General features: G+C 46.1%; 1 protein-coding gene and 1 long non-coding RNA gene across 2 annotated transcripts; both read right to left on the bottom strand.

The window, feature by feature from the left end:
* Positions 1-574: 574 nt before the first annotated feature.
* LOC149346394 (uncharacterized) lies at positions 575-11,461 on the bottom strand. The gene is made up of 3 exons (XR_016292074.1): positions 11,376-11,461; positions 10,760-10,881; positions 575-624 (listed from the first exon to the last, which is right to left on the bottom strand). It is a non-coding gene; the product is annotated as an uncharacterized LOC149346394 (long non-coding RNA).
* A 4,035-nt stretch (positions 11,462-15,496) lies between these two features.
* LOC149346393 (uncharacterized) lies at positions 15,497-21,512 on the bottom strand. The gene is made up of 2 exons (XM_089585392.1): positions 20,152-21,512; positions 15,497-15,675 (listed from the first exon to the last, which is right to left on the bottom strand). Exons 1-2 carry the CDS (start codon positions 21,331-21,333, stop codon positions 15,532-15,534), a joined length of 1,326 nt encoding a protein of 441 aa, XP_089441518.1. The 5' UTR covers positions 21,334-21,512; the 3' UTR covers positions 15,497-15,531.
* Positions 21,513-24,604: the final 3,092 nt, after the last annotated feature.

Here is a 24,604-nt window from a genome sequence, read left to right as displayed (position 1 = left end):
AAGGTGCGAACAGTAGCGACCTAGAACACACAAGTGCAATATTTTATAGTGAGCTCTCGTGACATTTGATTGTCGCTGGAAACCTTTGAGATTCCCTTGCATTAGCCAATGTTGTGCGTTTTTTGACCTCCAGTCCTTGTGCGATGCGGCACCAGAACTTTGAATGCTGTAGTTCACAAAGCTTCTTCGGACAGGAACAGTGCTTAGCTGACAGCTTCTTCTAAACGCTGGTTGTATACCCTCCATGAAATCGATATCACACATTTTTAGAATTCGTCACACTGTGCTTAAGTTAGTCTTAGTAAGACATCACAAATGAATTGCAGAAATGTTTATGAACTCTGAGAAATTATGCAAACAAATGAAGTTGAGTTGGTGCTCTTCACGATTTTATCTTCAATATTAGAAATATTTGATGCCTTAAATGGCAGGATAAAGCGCCTTTCGTTTCTTTTAAGGGTCACACAAATTGGGCAGTGCAACGTTTCGGTTTGACTGGCTTTTCCCAATATTTTTGAATTATTTCATATGTTCCACATTTTTAGCTTTACTAAAGACAGCAAGAACTCTACTCACATCTACTTGCATTCCTGTGTCACACTGAGACAAGATATCGTGAATGCACTGGAGGAAAAAAGATATTGTGGGAGAGACATTGTAATTGGCTTGTTGTATAAGAGCAAAGTCCGGAGACAACATATGGCTTGTACGCAAATATGAAATGCAGTTTTCTCAGCAGATATGAAAGATTACAGGCGAATTCGCGGTCGTTCCATCAGACTATGCGTGAATAGTACATAAAAGAAGCAGCTCATTTGCATGAAATGCAAGGAAACAAAAACTTAAAAATAATATACGCTGTCAAAAGCTCAGAGTGCGTTGAAATGCCCTTCTGTGAAGCAAGATTGTTATCCATGCCAATAAACTTAGAACAAAAGCATGTCCGAAGAAATAAAAAGCTGTGTACCTTGCTACTCAAAAAAGGGAAATCCAGATTAGTAAACCCCGTCTTCATGTTCGACTTTCTCTGATTTCTTCAAAAAAATCAAGGTTTACTGCGTTGCTAAAAAAAGCATCGCCCCAGCTCGTTCTTCGCGAAAATATTTTTTTTTCGTGCCATGGCCGCCATGTCAGTTGTGTAAACGTAGAAGAAGATTAAAGAATTTTATTGTTGGGTTGAAAATTTTGATGAACAAAATACATAGCGCTTTCATGCGCAATGACTGGAATAAACTTGTTTTTATTTAAAGAGATGAGATTTTTGAAGTTTATTTCATGTTTTATCTCCACAGTCTTTTCATTCATTGCACGTTGTTTGTGAGGCTATCCGGAAGGAAAAAAAGCCGTTAAAAATGCTGCAGACATCAGAAAACGTGGGAAACAAAATTTACGGCTAAGAAAACTTGCTTTCTGCTGCATATTCGGCCATCTCGTGGTTAGTGAGGTGTTCCTAATAAAAATAACAAAGGTGCTACGTTTACACATTACCATTCAATGTCCACAATTTCAGGAAGTTCAATAGGAAAGCTTCTGTTTTAATTCAGAAAACAATATTGAAATTGAGCACCCACGTCCTACTCTGGAGTTGCTCCTTCCTGCTTGCTCTTCCGTGCAGTGAACGCTGGAGCCACCTACTAACGATCACATAAGCACAGGTGTATTGTGCTTTAAGTTGGTGCTCCTTATAGGTGGGGCTCTTAAAGGTCGGCTGGCTTGTTAATCCAGATTTAGACACTTCAAACTCTTGGGTCGTTGAGCTTGACGGAAGTCCAACATGCATATTTGACATAGGTGAAGGTTTGATGTGATGAAACGCTCGTGTTCGTTTCAAATGTAGCGCTCTTTCAAACTATCCAGTGAGTCCAAGTTTTTTTCTCGAATAATTTCCCTCGGCAGCTACGGGATTACAGCACCTTGGATTGTTTTTTACGTCCACCTGAATAGCTCATAGAGGGTCAATGGTATAGCCTTTTAAAAATGGCTCTTATTGCCAAGCGCCTTTTTTTCACAGAAGATGGAGAGGTAGGAGGACCAGCTCCTTCACTTTGCCGCGTTCTTGCCATGGGCACTGCGGAAATCTCGGTAAACCAGACTCCCTTGCACTCACTCAATAAGGCACAATCTCTGGAAGCATTTTCAGTCTCTTTTTGAAGACCCCACGGAGCGCTTCCTGACAGAAGGGCAGCTACGCACTGTTTACGTGGTGGAACATAAGCCGTTCTCCCAGTCGAGCTAGAATTGAAAGCGGCACCTGCATTTGATAGCATCTCTTGCTTCTGGGGGATGAGCAACCTGGCGGCAGTTGTCTTTGGTCCGCATCTCCAGCTATCAAGCGGAATGTCCTCGTGCTCTGGGCTGCGCGGCTGCTTGATATTTATTTTTTGTAACCATGCCCTTGAGTAGATATTTGCATTGCCGAAACATACATCGTCCAAGCTCAGCGCGCCGTCGTATTCGGGCAGTTCAGCGCTGCTTACGCGCATGTTTGCAGCCGGCTACAACGTTCATTGCGGTGAAGAGGAGCCACGAACGCCGAGGCAGGCCGCGGTCCTCAACGCGGGAAATTATACTCCCTTCAAAGAAAAACTGTCTTGTTTAAACTTTCTGAAATAAATGGTAATGAACACATTATCTTAAATATTTTTACTGTAATCACCTCACTAAGCAATTGATGGCTGAATGTACCGCAAAAATGAACTTTTCTCAAGTTTCGATTTTTTTTTTCCTGTCGCGGCTTAAGCTGCTGATCCCTGAAGCATTTTATCGACTTCTTTGCCTCCTGAAGAACCACTGTATGACTACATTTAGAACATAAAACCTTAGAAAATTACGAGATGGCACTGTTTTGTACCATTTTTTGAGTTTTTTTTTTTCAAATAATTACGCGTTATAGCATAACGCATGTCAATCGCAAAAAACAACTCAAGGATGCGTGAAATATTTTCTTTTTACACATTGTCTTTTTAGACAGGCTTGCTACTGCTTGGGAACTAATGATGGCACCCACGGGAAGAATGATTTTTCCGCTAAAAAGAAACTCGCAGAGCCTCTCTCGTAATAAGGCTATGAAAATTTCATTAAAGAAACCAGAGATCATCGAACGCTATGTCTGGAATGTTGCCATGGAACGATCCACAACCCTTTAAATGCTAACAAACGACGAAGCCGCCTCAATCTTCAGCTGTAAGGGAATTTAGGAATGCGCTCAAAAGGGCAACAAAGAAATTTATAAGCGCTCTTCCTTGTCACCGAGCGTGTGCCTTGAAAAAGAGCGTGACCCAGCTGGATTGCCGCTGCAGCTAAACAACTGGATGTACAGTGAAGAATAAAAAAGGTTAGCCAAGTGGCACGTGACTGTAAGCGCGGAATCGCACCGTCCAGCACTGCGATTGGCGAACACGTTCACAGTGACAGTGGAAGGTCGTTCTCATGTTCACCAAGCGGTGGTTGCATGTCGAAAGATTTCTCAGGCGCTGCACTTCCCAACCGCGAGTATCACTGTGCTGACTCTCGAGTTGACCGGCCGTCCGTTACTTTCGATATGGCCTTTCTTTTGAGCGATGTCATTGTGAGCAGAGATGCTTTGTTTTTAATTTACTGCTTTGTTACTGTTTTACTGCAAACAAGTCATAAGCCTTTATTTAGAGAAAAATAGAAAAAAAGAACTCTTCCCAGGCGATGACTGTCTGCTGAACTCCTTTTTGATTGAAGAGTGGCAATGGCGTGGCACTCTCGTTATCTGAGTGACACTGAACTGCAGCGCCGCGTGTTGTTAATGCGTCACACTGGTGAACGGTCAATTGTGCGAACCTTTTTGCTCGCCTGTGTTTGTATGCACGTGCTCTATCTTTTACTCCTGCAGAGGCAGCGCAAAGCTGATTAACCAATTCATAAACACTGATTAATCAATTCATAAACACGAGACCTAGTCAACAATCTATTAAGACTATCGAGAAAGATGATTCAGCTCTGCGCGACCCCTTACCAATAGCCAATGCGTTTTGTGAATATTTTTCATCCTCTGAAACAGTTCAAAGCGTTGAAGTTCCTGTTCTATCACGTCAGCCACAGTCCTTCTTTCTGAGAGCATGCACGCCTCAGGAAGTTTTAGGTGTAATAAGCAACCTAAATAACACAGGTGCTGGATTAGACAATATACATTCTTCCCATATTAAAAGTGTCAAGCACCTAATTTGCGAGCCTCTCTGTCACGTTATCAATGTCATCTTTGAAACAGGAGTTTTCCCTTCTCAATTAAAACGGGCTAAGATAGTTCCAATATTTAAGAAAGGCGACCGATCACAAATGCAGAATTACCGCCCTATTTCTATACTTCCCTTCTTAAGCAAGGTTGTAGAAAAGCTACTAGAAATACAAATACATTCCTATTACGCCAAATTTAATATCTTGTCTCCTTTTCAATTCGGTTTTAGACGTGGTCATTCAACGGAAAGTGCCCTATTATATTTTTCTGACTGGATCAAAACACAACTTGACAGCGGTATGATAGCCGGCGCTGTCTTCATAGACTATACCAAAGCCTTCGATAATATTAATCACTGCATTCTTTTTTCTAAACTCTAAAGCTATGGTATTAAAGGCCCGGCGTTGACCCTGATCAAAAGTTATTTATCCGACAGGTACCAGAGCGTGTGCATTGAAGGTATATTGTCATCTCCTAGACTAATTAATAAAGGAGTGCCCCAAGGTTCAATTCTAGGTCCCCTCCTTTTTCTAACCTATATTAATGACCTTCAGACTTACTTAAATACAACCCAATGTCTCTTGTACGCTGACGACACAACCATCATGGCAACTGGTAACACGTCTTCTGAATTAACTACAAATCTTGACTCGTTGCTGCTATCTTTAGAGAACTGGAGTCACGCTAACTGTATTAAAATTAATCCGTCTAAAACCAGTTTTGTGGTATTTCACGCCCCTCAAAGAAAAATTACTTCACAATTATCAATAACTATCAACAATGTTTCAATACCGCAAACACATTCTGCTACATTTCTAGGTGTGATAGTTGACTCGAACCTGAAGTTTAATCATCATGTTGCCTCCGTTGTTAATAAAATTCGTTTCGGAATAAGGGCTCCCATCAGAACAAGGCCGTTCTTTAGCTTAGATACGTTGCTTTCAATCTATTACGCATTCATACACTCCCATATTAATTACTGTATCACTTCATGGGGTAGCACATACAGAATTCATCTTTCTATACTCATTTCTATGCAAAAACAAGCACTTAGAATCATCACTTCCTCTTCTTTTACCCAGCCGTCTGCACCTTTGTTCCATTCACTACATGTGCATTTGATGAAATTAAAAACCGACTGGCAAAAATTGAAGCCGACTGTTCATCAATAACAGCTGTAAAGAAACAAGTGAACGAAGTACAGGCGCTCTCCGAACAGAACTCTGAGCAGATTGCTGCTATTAAAAGCAGACTTGATGATTCGGACGACAGGTCGCGCAGATCAAACCTGGTTTTTTTTTGGCCATAAAGATGATGAACGGGAAACGTGGGCGCAGTCAGAGGCCCTTATTATCCAACACTGCAGCGAGCAGTTAGACACCACTCTTGCTCCCCTAGATATCGAAAGAGCTCACAGGCTGGGAAAGTTTGGGGCGGACCGAAACCGACCAATAATTGTTAAATTTGCGCATTTTAAGGTTAAAGAAAAGGTTATTTCATGTGCCAAAAAACTCAAAGGCACAAGTTACAGTATTTCTGAAGACTACTGCCCAAGTACTCTTGCCGCCAGAAAGCGCCTTGTGGAATTCGCGAAGGCACAGGAAGAAACTAAATTCAAACTCAGACATGACAAACTAACCATCGGAAAGAAAACTTACACTTTTTACCGCAGTAATCAGATGGTTGTCCCCCACCCTTTACACACGTAGGAAACACTTGTCTGAAACCTAGCCGTTCTTACTTATCCTTTATATATACTAATATCAGAAGCCTTTTGCCTAAACTTGATCCTCTCAGGAATATAATTCACACAACAGAGTCTAACCTTGTTGTTCTTACCGAGACATGGCTCACGTCATCAATCACCGACTCTGAAATTCTCTCGCTTTCTTCCGACTTAAATATTTTCCGGCGGGATCGAATCGACAAGCGTGGGGGTGGCGTACTGATAGCAGCCCACCGAAATCTCCAATGCATCGAATTAAAAATATCATCGCCCCTAGAAATTATATTTGTTATTTCCAATGCCTCTTACCCGCCTATAATAATCGGCGCCTGTTATCGCCCCCCCGACGCCAACGCTTCTTTTGTCGCCGAATTCCACACAGTTCTTCAATGCGTAACTGCAACGCACCGTCAGTCACCTATTCTGCTGTTCGGAGACTTTAACTTTCCTGCTATTACCTGGTCTAATCTCGCCAAAACACTATCAAAGAATAACATTGAAAGTGACTTCGTAAACACGTGTCTAACCTTTGGACTAACGCAAGTAGTCGCCCAACCAACACGTCATAGCAGCAATTCGTCGAATACACTCGATCTGATCCTTACCTCTGACTCCGATAAGCTCTCTTCGCTCACATATTTACCAGGTCTTAGTGACCATTCCATCGTGCACGGTTCGTTTCATTGCCATCTACCGGGTACACCAACAATAATGAAAACAATAACATTATATGATAAAGGAAACTATTCCGCAATCAATACTGCACTTGAGGAATTTTCCGTCTGCCTTCTTGAGGACTTTTCTAAACGTTCCGCTGAGACTAACTGGTTACTTTTCAAGGATAAAATGCATGAGCTGATAAAGACGTACATACCCACTATCACTGTAACCGATAAACAATCATCGCCATGGTTCAACCGCACGCTGAAACGTCTCAACAACAAAAAGAAAAGACTCTTTCGCTCTGCTAAACGAACTAACAACGAATGCTCATGGAAAAAGTATTACACTGCGGAAAAGGAGTTTGAGTCACTTGCTAACAAAACAAAGCGTATTTTCTATTCATCAGTTTTGCCAACCATGTTAAAAAATGACCCTAAAAAATTTTGGAGTACTATAAACCCTAAACGCTCGCAACCATTACAATTACACGATCACTGCAATCGCCCGATTCCTGCAAGTCAAACAGCCGAAGAACTAAACCGTGCATTCACTTCTGTTTTCACGCAAGAACCTGCTAACAATTTACCAGATTTTCCCCATTACGATCACACTGTTATGCCTGAGATCACTTTTAATCCTCCCGGTATTGTGAAAATCATTGACTCATTAAGGCTTTCATCTTCTGCAGGTGTCGATGGCATTAACACCAAGGTACTAAAACATACGAAAAACAGTCAGTGTGATTTTATGCCATATTTTCCAGCAATCATTGTCATCAGGAGTGGTGCCGGAAGACTGGAAAGTAGGCAAGGTTGTTCCAGTCCCGAAAAAAGGTCCTCCATCTTTATGTTCTAGTTATCGTCCCATTTCACTAACTAGCGTTTGTTCGAAACTAATGGAGCATGTGCTTTACTCTCACATAGTAAAATTCCTGATATCTGTCACTTTTTTTCATCCTAATCAGCATGGGTTTCGCAAAGGGCTATCATGTGATACTCAACTAGCTTTATTCATTAACGACATAAGCTCTAATCTCGATTTAAACATTCCGGTGGACGCTCTCTTTTTGGATTTTGAAAAGGCATTCGATAAGGTTCCCCATCAAAGACTTCTACTTAAACTTTCAAGCTTACACATTAACCCTCTTGTATTAGATTGGATACGCAATTTTCTCACTAACCGGAAACAATTTGTGTATGCTAATAAACTTTCGTCATCTTGCTCCCCGGTCCTTTCCGGTGTCCCCCAAGGCACTGTGCTTGGGCCTTTGCTTTTTCTAATCTATATTAACGACCTGCCTAATAATATCACTTCTCATATCCGCCTATTTGCAGACGACTGTGTAATCTACCGCCCCATCCATAACACCTCTGACTCTCGCTTACTTCAAGACGACCTTAAACGTGTTGAAGCCTGGTGCAACACTTGGTTAATGTCCTTAAACACTAATAAAACGTCATTGCTTTCTTTCTATCGGCGCCAAAACTATCAACCGTTCAAGTATGAAATAAGTGCATCTGAAATAGCATCTGTTCAATCGTATAAATATCTCGGCATCACATTTTCTAACAAACTTAATTGGTCAGCGCACATAACAAACATAACAAACGAAGCCAATCGCACTCTTGGCTTCCTCCGTAGGAACTTGCGACTCGCTTCTGCTTCAATTAAAACATTAACATACCTCACATTTGTCCGGCCGAAGTTAGAGTACGCATGCTCAGTCTGGGACCCTCATCAATCTAACCTTTCAAACACCCTCGAATCAGTTCAGAATCGCGCAGCTAGATTTATTTTTTCGGACTACTCGTATCACACCAGCGTCACTGCACTTAAATCTGAGGCTAATCTTACTAATCTCGAGTCCAGACGTTGCATCTTTCGGCTCTGCCTCTTTCATAAATTTTATCACAGCCAACTTGATGTTTCAGCTATCCTGCCAGCTCATCGCTTATCAAGCCGTACCAACCATCCCAAAACAGTCTACCCTCCCCCAGCACAGACTACAGCTCATCTTCGCTCATTCTTCGTGCAAACTGCTCGAGACTGGAACGGCCTGCCATTCGACTCCGTGCACCACTCCGATCCACTGCACTTCAAGGCTGCCATCCAATCTTCCATTAGTGACACATTCAGCCCATCCCTCATGTAATACCCCATTCCTGGGGCATTTGAGGTATTGATAATAAATAAATAAATAAATGTCCTGCCCCTTGAACATCTTCACAAATTTCAGGTCCTGGTTTTTCTTTTCAAAGTCATCAATAAGTACATATGTGTTAATTTTGTCCCTGAAAATATAATTACAAATAATAACATCACGCGTTTTGCTTTGTCGAACAATTTATTGTTGCCAAAAGTACGGACTAATTATGGAAAGCAAACTACATCGTTCTTTGCCATCTCCACTTGGAGTAATTTGCTCCCTTCACTGAAAACCCCAATGTCATTGTACAAATTCAAAAAAATGTTAAAAAACCACTTGTTTGAATCCTTAGATGTTTAATAACGTTTTTGTGTTTGCAATCACTATGTAACATTCATTTGCTATACACTTCTTTCTTTTTTGTCGCTTTATTTGCCTTCCTTTTTTTTTTTACCTCGAATTGTTGTGCATGCGTCGGTTTATGTATTCTGTTCATGTAGCCATAGGAGGCCCTATTTGCAGTCTCGACTTTTAGGCCTCCTGATGTATATACCCCATAAACCATGTACTGTAAAAAAAAAAAAAAAGCTGTTCGCAGCTTCGGCCCCAAAGCGCCTCTGCTAGATTTCGCGCTCAGGAAGAAATTGCACATTACTGAGTTTTAGACATAATTAATTAAGCAATTATACCTATAGTCATTGCTTATTTCTATGGCACACTGTCCTTTTCTTCAGTATGTTTGCCTGGGAAGCTAATTGATCTCGATTTACTTTTTTTTATTAAGCGCATTTAACTATTTGGCTTTTTGCCAGCGTAATTTTTCAATTGCAGCTTTATGCTCTTACCGATTCGGATATCACAACTCGCGATGTACACTATTATCCTTGTTGTTAATATTTCCCCTTGCAAATAATAATTGAATGTGTTGTTTGCAGTGCAGGGCAGACTTTTTCAGCACTATACATTTCTAGTGTTTAGCAGCCTCCTTCGTCTACTGCATACGCAACCCCCCTCCTCCTTTTTAATGTCTCGGAGCTTTTCATGTAAAAAAGAAAAGAGGATATTTTTTGAAAATGTCTTTATCAAGCCCTTATCAGACAAGCATCATACAAGTGCTAAGCAGTTGTTCCGTGCATACTAGGCATTAGGAAAAATTCCAAGCCTGTCTGCGATCAGCATCTTATGGGGACGGCAGCTGTAGCTGACAAAACTACTCTTATTTATTTTATTTATTTATTCAAAAACCCTAAGGGCCCACTGGGGGCATTACATAGGGGGGACAAATCAGAGCACAATTTTCAAAGGCAAAAAGCACTTTACGTGGTTAATACGTCCTTAGACTCCGGAGTTGAAGCAGTTGAAGTCGTCTTCACAATCCATCTTAACAGAAAAGCTGCAAGCTTAGGTAATGATATTTTTTGGACAATATACAAGCGTTATCACCTCATGAGCCCAGAGTACAGCGAGCGCCAGTATAAGATCTGTCTCAGATATAGTAGCCTAGATTCGCTCCCAAACCAGACTCATAGCGAGTGTCGTATACTCAAGTATCAGTGGCTGCTACACTAGGGCTAGTTAACCACTCGTTAAGCGCCAAATACGTGGTCTTTAAGGCCCCATTTGAGTGGTGAACACGCCACATGATCTCTTACACATAGGCCCTTGTTGTTTCGATACAGTTTAGGCTGGGGCCACCCAAGCACACCCTCATACCGAGCCTGGTGTTTACCTTGACCTATCTTTCTTTGCTCTTCTCTAACTGCCCTCATATGTTCTCCAACTACCTTGTTCAGGCGTCCACTCAGAATGAGCCAGTGACCATGCGTTTCTTCTGCACGCCGACTTCTACCCACTGAAACTCAGAACGACTGCAAAAAAACTGCAGGAAAAAGCGAAAGTTCATAGTTTAGCTTGCATATTTTTGTTCTATACACAAAGGAGCAATTCCAGGAAGGCATGGGACAAGACACCAAGGACAGTTTGTGCAGAAAGAGAATAGCTTTTCTTTTGAATGACGCACCTTGCTCCAGTTACTAGGCAGAGCGAACGTTATTTTTTCCTCGCAGATTTGTACACCCAAGGCAGCGCTGTTGTTGCTTGCGTGCAAGTAGAAATCAATGAAATCTGCAACTGAGGAAATGCCTGCGTTTATGCGCAAGCATGTAAAGGCAGTCAATTTCTGGACAAGTTTCACTGAACTCATTTCAACCGTTCTTTTTTAAGTACCAGTTTATGATTACGTACCAGTTTATGCTGCCTCTCGAATTGCGACGGGGCTAGTGAATACTAATCTATTAAATTGTGGATCCGTACAGAACCTGCTGCTGCCATGAAATCAGAATGTATGTCTGAAAAAGCTATCTAAAAATTTCCTAGCTGTAATGGTTCTGTTATATCGCTGGTAAAGGGGAAGGAAGCTGTGAGATTTGGAGCCTCAAGAGCATCTTGTTTAAGTAATTGGCAAGACGGCACTCAAGAGGGGAAAAAGCGAGAAGCAGCGATATACAAGTTTTTAATTGTTTTCACACAACTTTGCACTGCAATAATTTGCGACGAACATATAACACGGGCACAAAGCATCGCAAATCACACTTAAAGGATTGCTGCGGGAGCGGTGCGACTGTAACAGCACTCACCGGCGCGGAACCTTCCATGAACGACGGCAAAGTAGATGTTGTGGATCAATGCGAGGGCGCCATCCACGTTTAGGCTTTCAAGAGCAGCAAGCAACGCGCACTGAAATAAGATTGGCGATTGAATGTAGCTGCTTGTTATGCGGTGCCTAAAGTTGTATGTGTATCAACATCACCGCAGTACCAATGTTACAGTGCAGCAAGCAGTTGTGTTGTGCGCAGCGCAGAAAACCAACCACTGAGCGACGTAAGTACAGGAGAAAATAAGTCAGTAGCTGCCAGAAGTCCTTTGTCACTGTGTGTGTTGTCATACGCATTCACAAGCCGTCGAACCTGATTATAACGAAACAGTTTATAATAATGAATATAACAAAAGAAAAACGATTGGTCTTGGAAGCTCGATAAACATGGGCTATAACGAAGCTACAGCCATAACGAAGTAATCACCAGGTCCCTGCAGCTTTTTTATAACGAGGTTAAACTGTATTTCAAGGAGAGCATTTTTCTCGGCCAAAACGCCCTTCATAGTGAGATAGGTGGTTAAGTCCGTTATAAGCACTAAGTAGGTCAGTCTAACGAAAACCTAAAATATATTTTTGCATTATTTGTTGGGCACACGCGGAATAAAGCTCTGTTACTTTTCGACAAAATCATACTCACGCTGAATGCAACTTTCCAGCGCTTGCAAAGTGCCTTAATTCCCGTAGGAAGAAAATTGTTCGCATAGTGGGCGCAACCCCTAATCCACCGCGTGGTGTACCTCTTCATCAGAATGGAACTTCTTGCCACCCAGTGCTTTTTTGAGTGGTTAAAACATATGAAAGTCGTTTAGTGCAAGGTCTGGGGAGTATGGTGGATGCAGAGTACACTCAAAATTCAGGTCAGGTCTGTGATTGTAGCAAACGTTGCATGGGCGATATGAGGCCGTACTTTTTCATGTTGCAAGAGTGAACCTGCAAACAGCAATCCACGGCGTTTTCATTTGATGGAAGGCCGAAGACAGTTTTTGGAGGTAAGAGTATGATGCACTAGGGACAGTGGACCCTTGTGAAGTGCAGTCCTCTAGGATGACAGTCCCAAAAGAGCGTCAACATATGTTTGCCTGCTGATGGTTGGGTTCGGAACTTTTTTGGTTTGGGTTATGAGGAATGGCACCCTTCCTTACTTGCTTTCTTCGTTTCTGGTTGATAGTAATGGACCCAGGCTTCGTCCCCGGTGACGATTCTCGCAAGGAATGCATCACCGTCTACTTCAACGTGCTACAGAAGTTGTTCACACGCATTCGCACGTCGCTGCGCCAATTCAGGTGTCAGCGGCCGGGGTGCCCATCTTGCAGACACTTTGTGGAATCAGCACATCATGCCTAACATTATATGCTGAGCCATGGCTAATGTTTAAATTGCTGCAATGTCGTCTAGTATCACTCGATGGTTTTCAGAGACGACGGCTTCAATGGCTGCATTGGTTTCTGGCCTCGACGAGGAGCATAAGCTACGAATGCTATAGCTTTTGCGAACTTCTTAGCCCGCTAATGCACTTCCTTCTGCCACAGACTTGAGTCTCCATACTGCGCTTTTATTCTGCTGTGTACTTCGATAGGTTTCACACCTTCATTGTGCAAAAACCGAATAACGAAAGGCTGCTCCTTCCGTGTGCAATCTGCTAGTGGGGCGGGCATTTTTACGTTGCTCCTGGGCCGCTGTTCTTGCGTCTGCACCATGCTGCTACCTATTGACCATTTGGCACACTGTTATAAATACGTCTATCAAATTACAGGCCACTGGCGCAATTTTTCGCTTTTTTTAGTGCTTTTAAGGCATTCATTAGACTGATCCTCTAATCATAGTGAGTTTGGGTCTGTAGGATTCAGACAGGAATTTTGTAGCGTGAGCTACACTGGCCTAGGTTGAGCAGTTTTGCTTGGCTCCTGGGGAGGCGTGGTGCGCATGCGCGAGAAAGAGTGATGTCACACGGCGCACAGATTGCGTGCCTCAGCGCGCGCGCTCACCTTCCTTTCCTTAAAATGATCGGAGTGTAAAACGTTGACAACGCCAAAGCCAATAAACACAATGAATGCCGACGGCCTATGGCTTGAGCACCGCGTTTCTGGCACAGCCTTGTCAATGCCTGCAGCCCACATCTCTCTCCCATTAATCCACGCACCTATAAGCACGATTCAGGCGTCCACTGAGCCAGGGAGCCATTATGTGCACTTCCTTTCCTTAAAATGATGGGAGTATAAAACGTTGTCAACGCCGACGGCCTATGGCTTCAGCGCCGTGTTTCTGGCACAACGTTGTCATTGTCCACGCTTGCAGCGCACACCTGTCACTACCGCCACTTAGCTTAAAGCACGGTTGAGGTGCTTACTGTTCCAAGAGGGCCGTTATGTGCATTTCCTCTGGTTCAGGTGTACACCCAGATGTGGACACCTCGCCCGCACATCACGCTACGTATATCCTGCCATAGCAGAGCTAAGCCACTGCCAATTTAAAAAAAAAAGCAATGCAAAAGCATATTGTCTATATTATCAGGTGTCACTTAGCACGGTCAAACCCAGTTTCCAACGAACCGAATGACAAGAAAGCATACAGGTCTCCTCATTTTTGTGCGGACGGCGTCTTGAAGTTTTGTAGTTATTGCTTTACAAGCCACACTGGCGTACCCTAAAGATTAAAAGTGTGTGCCCTCAAGGGTGGCACAAAATCTTCATGTATTGCTTACTACCCGATGATGTGGGTGATAGTGAGTGTCCGTGCTTGAGCTTTTACGCCTCTATTCACAGTTTGATCGCTTCGTCGAAGGAGCTCGATTGCTGCTGTTTGTTTGAATAGTAAACCAACCTTGCTCAAGGCTTGAAGCAACATCGATATACTATACATATGTTCCCATTCTGCAATAGTAAGGAAAATTTCATTGAACTACGAAAAAAGAAAGCTAATTCCCTTGCCCTTGCGGCAACCCAGTGAGAGTACATTATTTTGGCATCGTCAGTAACTAGATAAGCGATATTGATTCCTAGTATGTCCAAATGTTTTTTTCTGCCGTGAGGCTCTTTGCGCAAATTTTTAGGTAACGTGGCGTCGGCTCCAGACGCGAGCCTTCTTTAGCCCGTCGAGACTAGCACACATGTATCCAACACAATACAACGCTACTTGCAAACAATGCGGCGAGATAGCCGGATATGACCACATTTTATGGAGCTGCAAAAAGGCGCCGCCACCGGCGGACCTACTACCAGTCCCTTCTCTAGAGCGGTGGGAGGCTATACTGGCCAGCTCAGACCCGTTGACGCAAGTCCGGGCCACTGAGTGGGCTCACAAGGTCGCCAAGAGCCATGGGCTCGAAGCCACCTAGTATAATGCCCGCTAGGGCTCAGTGCTGACAATAAACGTTTTCCAATCCAAATCTAGGGGGCCAATACCAACACAAACAAACACACATTCCATGGAAGGCAATACACAAGAATGTAACCTTTTCCATTGCTGAGTTTTCTGACTTACTGTTCATTTAATCTTGTTTTTACTTATATTTTTCAGTATAAGTGTGAACTTTGACTACAATACAGCTGCAAGCCTGAAGACAAGAAGGCATGAAGAATTTCAAAGGAAGAAGTAAACGAAGAAAAAAAAGAATAATAAATAAACGCCCCTGATAGCTGGCACGTTATCTTGTCGGTGGACGCTGGTGGTGATCATCTCTCTTTCTTCTTTTCACTTTTCACTTTTTCTATATATATTCTATCACCTATCCCCCCACTCATCGCCCCACTCTTTTTTCCTCTCTCCCCCGCGGTACAATAGTGGAGCGGGAGAGGTTGTCATTTACAACCTCACTCTATATTCTGTCCCTACTTATGCCCGTTTCCACTTCATTCAATTAGTGCCAAAGACCCACTCAGAAAGCCAACACAGCCACTTGTTTGCAGTACGCTAAGCGCTTTCTTTTTTTGCATGTTTAGTTAGCTGGACCGGGGGCCTCCCGCTTCACTCCAAAACTAGGGGCTTATTATCTAACATTGCCACATAGACTATCCAGTACGCCCATGAATTTCTTTCTTTCTTTGTTATACATGACCTATTTCATGTCATTGGTGGTGGTGGTGAAAAACATTTATGGAAAATTAAGTTTTTTACAGAAAGGTGATTGGGGTAGGACCCTATTGGCCCTTTCCCCTTACAATACTGGGTGGAGCCCCTATTCCGGTGCCCCATTGGCAAGCAACGCCGCCCGCGTCCGTTGAACCAAAGCCTTTTGGCTCTTTAGGTCTAGACAGCCGAGCAGGGCCGTCTCCCAGTCCTTTCTGGTGGGGTTGGGGTTGGGGGGGATAGATGGGTTTGATTGACACGCCCAAACAATGTGGAAGGTGTGAGCCACCTCCCCACAGAACTGGCACGTGCCATCAAAGGATGTATTGAAATGTTTAAGCACCGCCGGGCACAGCACAGTGTTAGTAAGAATTTTGATGAGGAGGCGCTCGTCAGCGCGATCCAGACCCTTACAAGGGGCCGGGTAGCGCCGGTGCTCCTCCTTGTAGTAATCGGTGATTTGTTTGAATCTAAGGGCCAGATTATCTGATTGGGAGTACCCTTCCAAGGAGAGGGAGATAGCCCGGGGAGAGAGTGCGCGGGCGGCCTGATCAGCCTGTTCGTTTCCCTGGAGTCCCTGGTGACCGGGGGCCCAAATCAGATTTCGTGGAGTTGGAGTTTCGCATCGACAGCTATATTCCAGTATGCGCCAGGCAAGCGGGGGAGCCCAGCGCAACTCGTAGTTCCGACAGGCCCCTCGCGAGTCGGTGATGATGTGTTTTGACTTGGGATTCGTGAGAGCCAGAGCAATGGCAATCTCCTCCGCATGTGTTGCGTTGTAGGCTTTGAAAGTGAGCCCGTTAACTGTGTTTGTATTGTGTACGACTGCGGCCGTGTCCACCCCCGTGGTGTGGGCCGGCAACGTCCACGTAATACACGTGTTCTTGGTTACCATAGTATCGCGCCAACGCTTCCGCGTGCGCCTGGCGACGACCGCTATGGTCTTCTCTGGACATATTCCGGGGAAGGGGTCGGACCCGCAGGGCGCGTCTCCAGGGTTCTGGCACTCTCTCCCTTTCCTCAATGTGGTAGTTATGTTTGATGTAGCCGGTCCAAGAGGCGGCGACCGGACGTGGTCTGTGCAAGACGCGTGTATTGGTTGACTAAGTGGGCTTCTCGAAGCTCCCGAAATGTGTTCACCACGCCCAAGGCCAGAAGCCTCTGGTTGGACGTGGTGACCGGGAGATCGAGAGCCCGCTTGATGACTTTCCGCAGGATGACCTCCAGTTGGTCATCATCGTGTTTGCGCAGGTGCAAGTAGGGAGTTGAGTAGAGGATTCTACTCGTTACGAAAGCATGGGCAAGCCGCAGTGCATCCTTGCTTCGTAATCCGCCCCGCTTGTTGGAGACCCGGCGGACCATGCGGCCTACCTGGTCTCCCACCGTGCGAAGTTTGGCTAGGGTGGTGTCGACTCTGCGTTAGTGGTGTATGAAGAGGCCAAGGACGCGGATCTCTTTGGCCTCCCGGATCGGTCCCGAGGGGAGACTGATGCGAAGCGGTGTTGTGTCCCGAGGGGAGGGACGTAAGTGCACAAATTCTGATTTAGCTGGGGCGCACTGGAGTCCGCAGTAGGCCGCGTAGTCGTCGACTAGGGTCGCCGCTGCTTGCAGGCAGGACTCCATGTGGCCCAGGTTACCTTGCGTGGCCCAGATTGTAATGTCATCCGCATAAAGAGTGTGATGTATCCCGGGCAGAAAAGACAATTTGGAGGGAAGACGAAGCATTGCAAAATTGAAGAGCAGGGGAGACAGGACCGCGCCTTGAGGTGTTCACCTCTAGCCGATGGTGTATGGCCCGTGTTCCGCATCTTGTATGCGTATATAGGCTTGACGGTCTGTAAGAAATTGTCTTATGTAATGGAATGTTTTGTGGCCACAGTTCCCTCGCGTACTGAGGTGGTCCAGGATTACTTCATGTTTGACGTTGTCGAATGTGCCTTTAAGATCCAAGGCCAGGACCACCTTGTCGTTGTGGGGACATTCTACAGGATCTAAAATGTCGTGGTGGAGCTGCAGAAGTATATCCTGTGCTGACTTGTGAGGACGAAAACCTAACATGGTGTCCGCGAAAGTGTGCTGTGTTTGGAGGTAAACGGAGAGTCTGTCACGCACCATCGTCTCCATCAGCTTGCCGACACAAGACATGAGGGAGATGGGGCGAAGGTTCTCCACATCAATAGGTTTGCCGGCCTTCGGAATGAAGGTCACGAGAGCCGATTTCCAATCGAGAGGGAGAGGAGTCTCTCCGTCCCAAATGCTATTGATGTATTTGAAGAGCGCGGCGTAGGCTGCGTCGGGAAGGTTGGCCAAGAGCTTGACCGTAACCTTGTCGCGCCCGGGTGCAGTGCCCCACTTCATCTTACTTAAGGCCGCCCGGAGGTCGTGGAGCTGGAACGGAGTGTCCAGCTCCGTGTTCTCTTCGCCTGCATAGGAGTACGCCGCCGGCCGGGGGTCCTTAGTGGTGTACAGGTATCGATCCCTGAGCGCGTGCGCTAGCTGTGTTGTCGATCCTGTAAAGTTGTGGAATGCCCTATGAAATGGCGTTGGGTTTCCGTGCGTGTTTGTATTGGATCGATGAGAGCGCGGAATAGGCGCCACGTGTTGCGGCCAGACATCTGGCGCGCAGCCGCGTTGCACCGGTCCACCCAGTTAGTGTCGGCTGGCTGAGTAGCATATTCCGCTGCCTGTTGTGTGAGTTCGAGGATGCGTTTCTTTAGGCGTCTGTTATGTTTCTGTTTCTTCCATCGTTTGGTGAGGCTGTGGCGGGCCTCCCAAAGGTGGAGCAAGTGGTTGTCCACGTCCGTTTGTGTTTCTGTGAGCTGTATATGCTTTTCGTGTTGTGTGAGTGTAGACGTGAGCGATTTGGACCATGCGTCGTATCCCGACTGGAGGGGGTCTATGATGGGTAGAGAGGTGCGGAAAGTCGTCCAGTCCGGGACACGAGCTTGTATTAGTGGGCGTTTCAGGGGACGCATGTAAATGGTTGTGTTGATTATGCAGTGATCACTACCCAGAGTGTCTTCTGTATTCAGCCAGTCGGCATGACGTATGTTGCGTGTAAATGTGAGGTCCGGGCAAGTATCTCGTTGAATCGAATTGCCGACACGTGTTGGGTTGGTGGGGTCAGTGTGTAAAGTGAGCCCAAGTGTGGAGAGAAGTTCCGCAAGCTTCCTTCCACGCCTGTCCTTCCGTGGGTACCCCCATAGCCTGCTCGGGGCGTTGAAATCCCCGACGATCAGAAGGGGATCCCTTCCAGCCACCTGCATAGCTTGGGTGAAAATTTCATTGAACGTGACGTTCTTAAGTTTAGGTGTGCAGTAAATGTTTAGAATGTGTACAGGTGAGTCAGACCGCTTTAGGGGCAGCACTGACACCATCGTGTATGGGAAAGGCGGTGTTGTGGGGAGCGTGACCTCCTGCGCAGTATACTGCTTGTGAACATGTATACATGTCTCCGGGTTGTGTTGAAATGTAGTGTAGTTTGTTAGTTTGGCCCCGGCGCCCGGTTCCTGAAGGGCAACCACGGCAACGAGGAACTCAAAGGTCTCAAGATAGAGGCGGAGATGAGTCCGTTTCATGTGGTTCTTGAGACCACGGCAGTTCCACTGCGTTAGTGTAAGCGGCTGAGTTGTTCTTGCTCGCGACTTAGGGTTGGGGGCTATGGTCGGAGGCGGAGGGTGGGGTTACGTTGTTAACACTCCCCAGTCCGCTAGTGCCCGGCGCAGACGTGCAGGAGTCTTCCGAGAAGTGAAACTCATCGGGAATAACTCTGTTGAATTTGGAGGGGCGGTTAGCGTCCCTGATGGGCCCTACGCGTTTAAGGACGCGCGGATTGTCTTTTATCCATTTTTGGATAATGTGAGTTACGGCTTGTGTCACCTGTGCGATGACACTCTCCACCTGACGCGCAATGGTACCGTGGATAATTTTGGGAAGGTCAGCCAATTGTGTTTTGAATCGCTGTCACCCGGGTCTCCAGGGCCGCGGCACGACTCTCCACAGGAGTAGGAATCTCCCTGTCTGTGATGTTTTCTTCCTCGCCGCTCGACGCGGGCGGAGTAGGGAATTGGGCTTTGAGCGAGTTAAGCTCGCTGGCTAGTTTTATGAGAAGCATACTACTTTAGCTACCACTTCAGCCCTTCACCGTGGTTATGCGCCTCCAAATCACGTGATACATGACGTCACACCACGTGACACGATGACGTCACGACAGTGGAGAAACTGGGGCCCACCTCGCGCCGTCGCTGTGGTTGTGCGCCTCCAAATCACGTGACACGATGATGCCACACCACGTGACACGATGACGTCACGTCAGTGGAGAAACGGGGACCCACCTCGCGCCGTCGCTGTGGTATAGTGCCTAGAATATACTGTTCTAGGCACTATAGCTGTGGTTGTGCGCCTCCAAATCACGTGATACATGACGCCACACCACGTGACACGATGACGTCACGACAGTGGAGAAACGGGGGCCCACCTCGCGCCGTCGCTGTGGTTGTGCGCCTCCAAATTACGCGACACGATGATGCTTCGCATTCTCCAGGCTTAACCAAGTTAAGCCTCAGCCATTTTTTTTTGTTTTGAGCTCGCAAGAGGGCGAGCTCGCGCTTGAGTTCCTGCGTCGCGGCGGTGCTGGTGGGGGAGGAGGGAGGAGGGGAAGGAGAGAAGGCGACACTCGCCCAGCTGCCTACCTTGGGTTGGTTGCAGGCGGCGCCGCCAGATGAAGCGCTGAGAGCTGGGAACTCCGCTGCTCCGAGTGGTGGCGGTACCGTTGCTGTCTTGCCAGGGGGAGGCCGTGGTGTCTTCTGGTTGTTTTGCTGCCGGCCGGTGGCGTGACTTCCCCGTGTCGCGCCGGAATTGGCTCCCTTGGGTGGCTTGATTGGCGGCCTGGGCCCTGGCTGCGGAAGCCGGATGAATTTGCTGGTGCATTCGCGGGAGCTGGTGAGGTGCGGGCCCCCGCATATTATGCACATGGGATTGCAAACGTGGGGGGCCATCCCCTCAGTACCAACCCCCACGTTCTGGCCACAAAGGCCGGATCTTTCTTTGACCGGGGTGGGACAGTTGTCCACCCGGTGCCCCAGCGTGCCGCAACGGTAGCACGCTGGCACCGTTTTCTTATACTCCTTGACGGGAGTCAGTTCGGCATTGTAGTGGACGTAACGCGGAACGCTGCGTCCCTCGAAAGTTAGCACAGCTACATTCGATGTTCCCAGCTTGCGCACATGGACTAATTCACCACCGCGCCACTGCACACTATGTTTCAAGTATTCGCTGGTTTCAAGGTTATGCACAGTAATCACACCACGACACACATCACCGGTGAGCTTGAGGTGTCCGTGAAGTGGGAGCGATCCTTTGCTGGTGGTAATTTGGATGTCCGTCAGAAGCTTTTGAGCCACCTCGGGGTTCTTCGTGCCACAGACGATAATATTTTGTTCCCAATTGGGAGAAATTGTAATCGCATTCATATGCTGTCTGCCGATGAGTTGCGAAATGGCAGCGCCGAGCTCACCGTGCTTGAATGCTGTCTTGAGGGCGACCGTACTGCGTGGCCGCTGCACGATCACGTAATCGTCAGGGTTCATCCTGACCGTTGGCTTGGGCGTCCTCTTGGAGACTGGTGAAAATGTCTTTTGTGGACATTTAGAAGACGGAGCGCGAGCGTCTTCCGTTGCTGATTTGTCGAGAGGAGTCTTGGGCATTTCAGCTCCTCGTGCGTTCTGCCGGCGGCGGTGCCGGCTCTCAACGACTTGAAAAAGGGCAGCTTGCTGCGCCGAAATGGTGGATGGGCCATCCTCTGGCTGGCTTGCAGGGACAGACGTCCACGACAGAGTCGTGGGGTCGTATCCGCGCTGTTCAGGCAGAGCCATGTTGAGAGGTTGGCCGGCAGGCGTCTCCGCAGCCAGCGGCGGGGGAGCCGGAGCCGTTAGGCTCAGCTCGACCGCTACGTGGTGATGCGGAGGGTTGCTCGAAGTGGCCGAAAATTGGGCGTACCTGGGTCAGATCGGTGTCTCCAGGATCCTGCTGACTTCACAGATGCAGACGCACAGGTTTGATGGGTGTTACATCAGATTGCGCGTTCCACTCGAAAATCGACGGAGCCGATGTGCCACGCGTCCGATCGCTCCGCGCTCAAACGCCGTCGTTTCATGTCATGGGTTACCAAACCAAGATTTATTCGGTCTCTAGTCAACTCGCATGCTTTTCCGTCCTCTTGAGCTCGTTTCTGCAGCCTCTTTTTCATACAAGCCAAAAAAATACATTTTGGTGTAATGTAAAATTGAGCGCCGCTGAAATAGTGTTTTTACGGTTTATATAAGACTTATAACCCCTGTGTGCTGTTTCCAAAACGGTAAATTGTAAAGAAAATGAAAATAACAAGCCTAGACTGAGAGTGGGCCTGTAAATGGGTGGAGAACGGCTTGTTGGTGTAAAGATACTGACTTCTAAAAAATCTGAGCCCAATAGAAGCATAAGATGACGACCTAAATAGAGCTTAGAACTTATTAAGGCTAGTGGGTGCCGGGTATGTTGAGAAAGAAGCCACCTGCGGATATGCTTATTTGCGATGAAGACGAAAAATGCTTGTGGGTAATAAACTTCCTCAAATGATTGAGAAGGCTTTTGCGTTTTGAACAATCGGAAGGCAGCTAGTAGTTTGCCAACAGGGAAAATGTATTGACCGACCATCGTTGATGCACACTAAGTGGCAGAATTAGATTTTAGGAATCTGAGTAAGGGCCCATGCTTAACTAAAAAAAAACATGATTTGATTGCTATAGGTTACTCGCACATGAAACACTAGAAGAAAAAACAAAATAAATACATTGAGCACGAAAGCGAGACCAGTCATCGGTCTGTGCTGCGCACCAGGCGTCCCTTGGGAGGAGCTTAACCCAGATCACAGCCCTCTCCTTTCTTTTAAAGAAATTACTGAGCACTATCGTGCCGAACACCGGAGATACCCAGCTCCTATGAAGGGACTAGGTAAAGCTGGCGAACGAATTCTCCTCAGGCTCTTTACAAACACCCTGCTGTGCCCGGCGGTTCTCAAGCACTTTAATCCTTCTTTTGACGGCCGCTGCTCATTCTGTGGGGAGGTGGCCGACACCTTCCACATGGTTTGGGCATGCAGAAAAAATCCTTCTCTCCCCCCAATCACCCCTTCCCCTACCCGAAAGGACTGGGAGGCGGCCCTGCTCAGCAGCCTGGAACTATCGGCCCAACAGGCCCTGGTTCGGCGGACTTGTGTAGCGGTCTCGACCAACGGGATCCCGGAATGAGGGACTCCGCCTAGTATTGTAAGGGGTGAGACCCATTAGGGGCCTCTCCCCGAGCACCTCTCTGTACATTACTAAATAAATGCTTTTCTCCTCCTCCGCCTCCCCCTATTTTTTTCTTGTCTGTTCGAAATAAGGGAGATGATCGCATGTTCGAAGCGCCAATAAATTGTTCGAAAACTACCAGCAACAGTGCTTCTTGAAGAGAAAATGAATGCGCTTTCACATTCGTAGTGTTCCAGAAATATTACGATGAGAAAAAACTTTTAGAACGTCTTTTGTTGCTGGGGTATTTTCGCTAGCCTGAGAGGTCGCGTGTTTTTGGGCAGTTACCACATCTTATTACTCAAAAGGGCTACAACAATATCAGTGGTGTTATATGCAAGGCCGGCATTTTCAATTACCGTGCTTCATCTAACCCGCTAATGACGGCGGGCTTAGAACTATTTCGATTACGTGTATAAAGAAAGGCTCTTGGGTCATAAGGCGACCAGACGTGAATATACTGCGGTTTTTACGATGATAAGAGAGCTAGAGCTTTGGATTATGGTGCTACATCCGTAAGGTTTCGTTTCCTGCACATCAGTGACAAATGTTTTTACGGAACTGGAGACGCGCATCATACCCGGTTCCTAAAGGTGATCTAAAACAGCTTTCAAATGTTTTCACTGCTTTAATTTTATTTTTATGTGAGCTCTAGGAGGTAATGATAGTGCAGTATTGTTTGTAAGGTTTAAGCGAAGATGAGAACCTGCGTCTGTGTGCTGAACTCTCAGGAAACGAGGGAACGGATATGTCAAGCCGTGATTTGATAGAACGACAGCAGAACGCCATATTACGGGCCCGTGACAGTTGCGTTGCAGACCATAGAAAGCGCTACTGTTTCTGCACCAAGTTTAAGTCGTGGCTATCCGGTCTGCATTTAACAATAATAAATACATTTGACACTGCTTCGCATCTCTTTGATTAGGTGCGTTGTTAGCAGAGGCGTTAGCACAGGTGTTAGCAAATATTTTCACGACTGTTCATCGCACTCTAGAATACTGACGTAGACAATTGTTCTCACTCTAGGTATAGAGAATTAGGGATAGCTGCTGGGTAGGCTCGCAAAGCTTTGCTGCCTACTTCGCTTCAGTGAGACAAGCAAGGTCTTTTGGTATAATTGAACGTACAGGTAACGGATGGGTTTTACTCATGCTTTAGCTTTTAGATAACCTTCCGCGCACGTCTAAGGCGCAGCGTCTCGATTTCTCGCCTGGCGTTTTTTTTTTTCAAACCTGTTGAACTTAAAAAAATTGGGCGTTGGTAAAACCAAAATAATTTAGAGTGATTTTGATTTATTAAAACAAATTTAATAAAAGATTTTCTGCAGTGGCTTTTTTCTAGAGAGTTAAAATAAGCGAGGGACTGGGCTTTCCATTATTGAATGCCATGTTTATGACAACATCGAAGAAAGTGTCCAAAACTGGCAATATTGCAGCTGGTTTACTAGGTTTTCGTTAATGGCTATAAGGTGATCAGCCCACGCATATGTGTATGTCGCGGACTGGCCGAAGTAGCAACGAAACAGCTTAGACAAAAACGGCTTAGATGAAAACTCCTTAGATAAAAAGGTTCGGATATAGAATCTTGGTTACCAACCAGCATTTTCTTTTACAGAAAAGAGAACGCAGTTTTTATATAGTGTCTTCTTATGCGACGTGTGGTGGCAAAACGAGTTGACTACACTACTGTCCCGAAATGAAATAGCGCAAACCAATTCTGTGACTGAACCCTTTCGAACGTAACAGGAATTTTTCTTGGAGAGAAAAGCATTCACAGGCTGAAACACAACACCTGCTGGAGAATAAGCAACAATCCA

Source organism: Amblyomma mixtum, chromosome 4 (genome assembly GCF_055824585.1).
Source record: "Amblyomma mixtum isolate Tamu chromosome 4, ASM5582458v1, whole genome shotgun sequence".
Classification (NCBI taxonomy): Eukaryota; Metazoa; Arthropoda; class Arachnida; order Ixodida; family Ixodidae; genus Amblyomma; species Amblyomma mixtum.
Note: the sequence above shows the minus strand (reverse complement) of the source record. Positions and strands in the feature narration are given on the sequence as shown.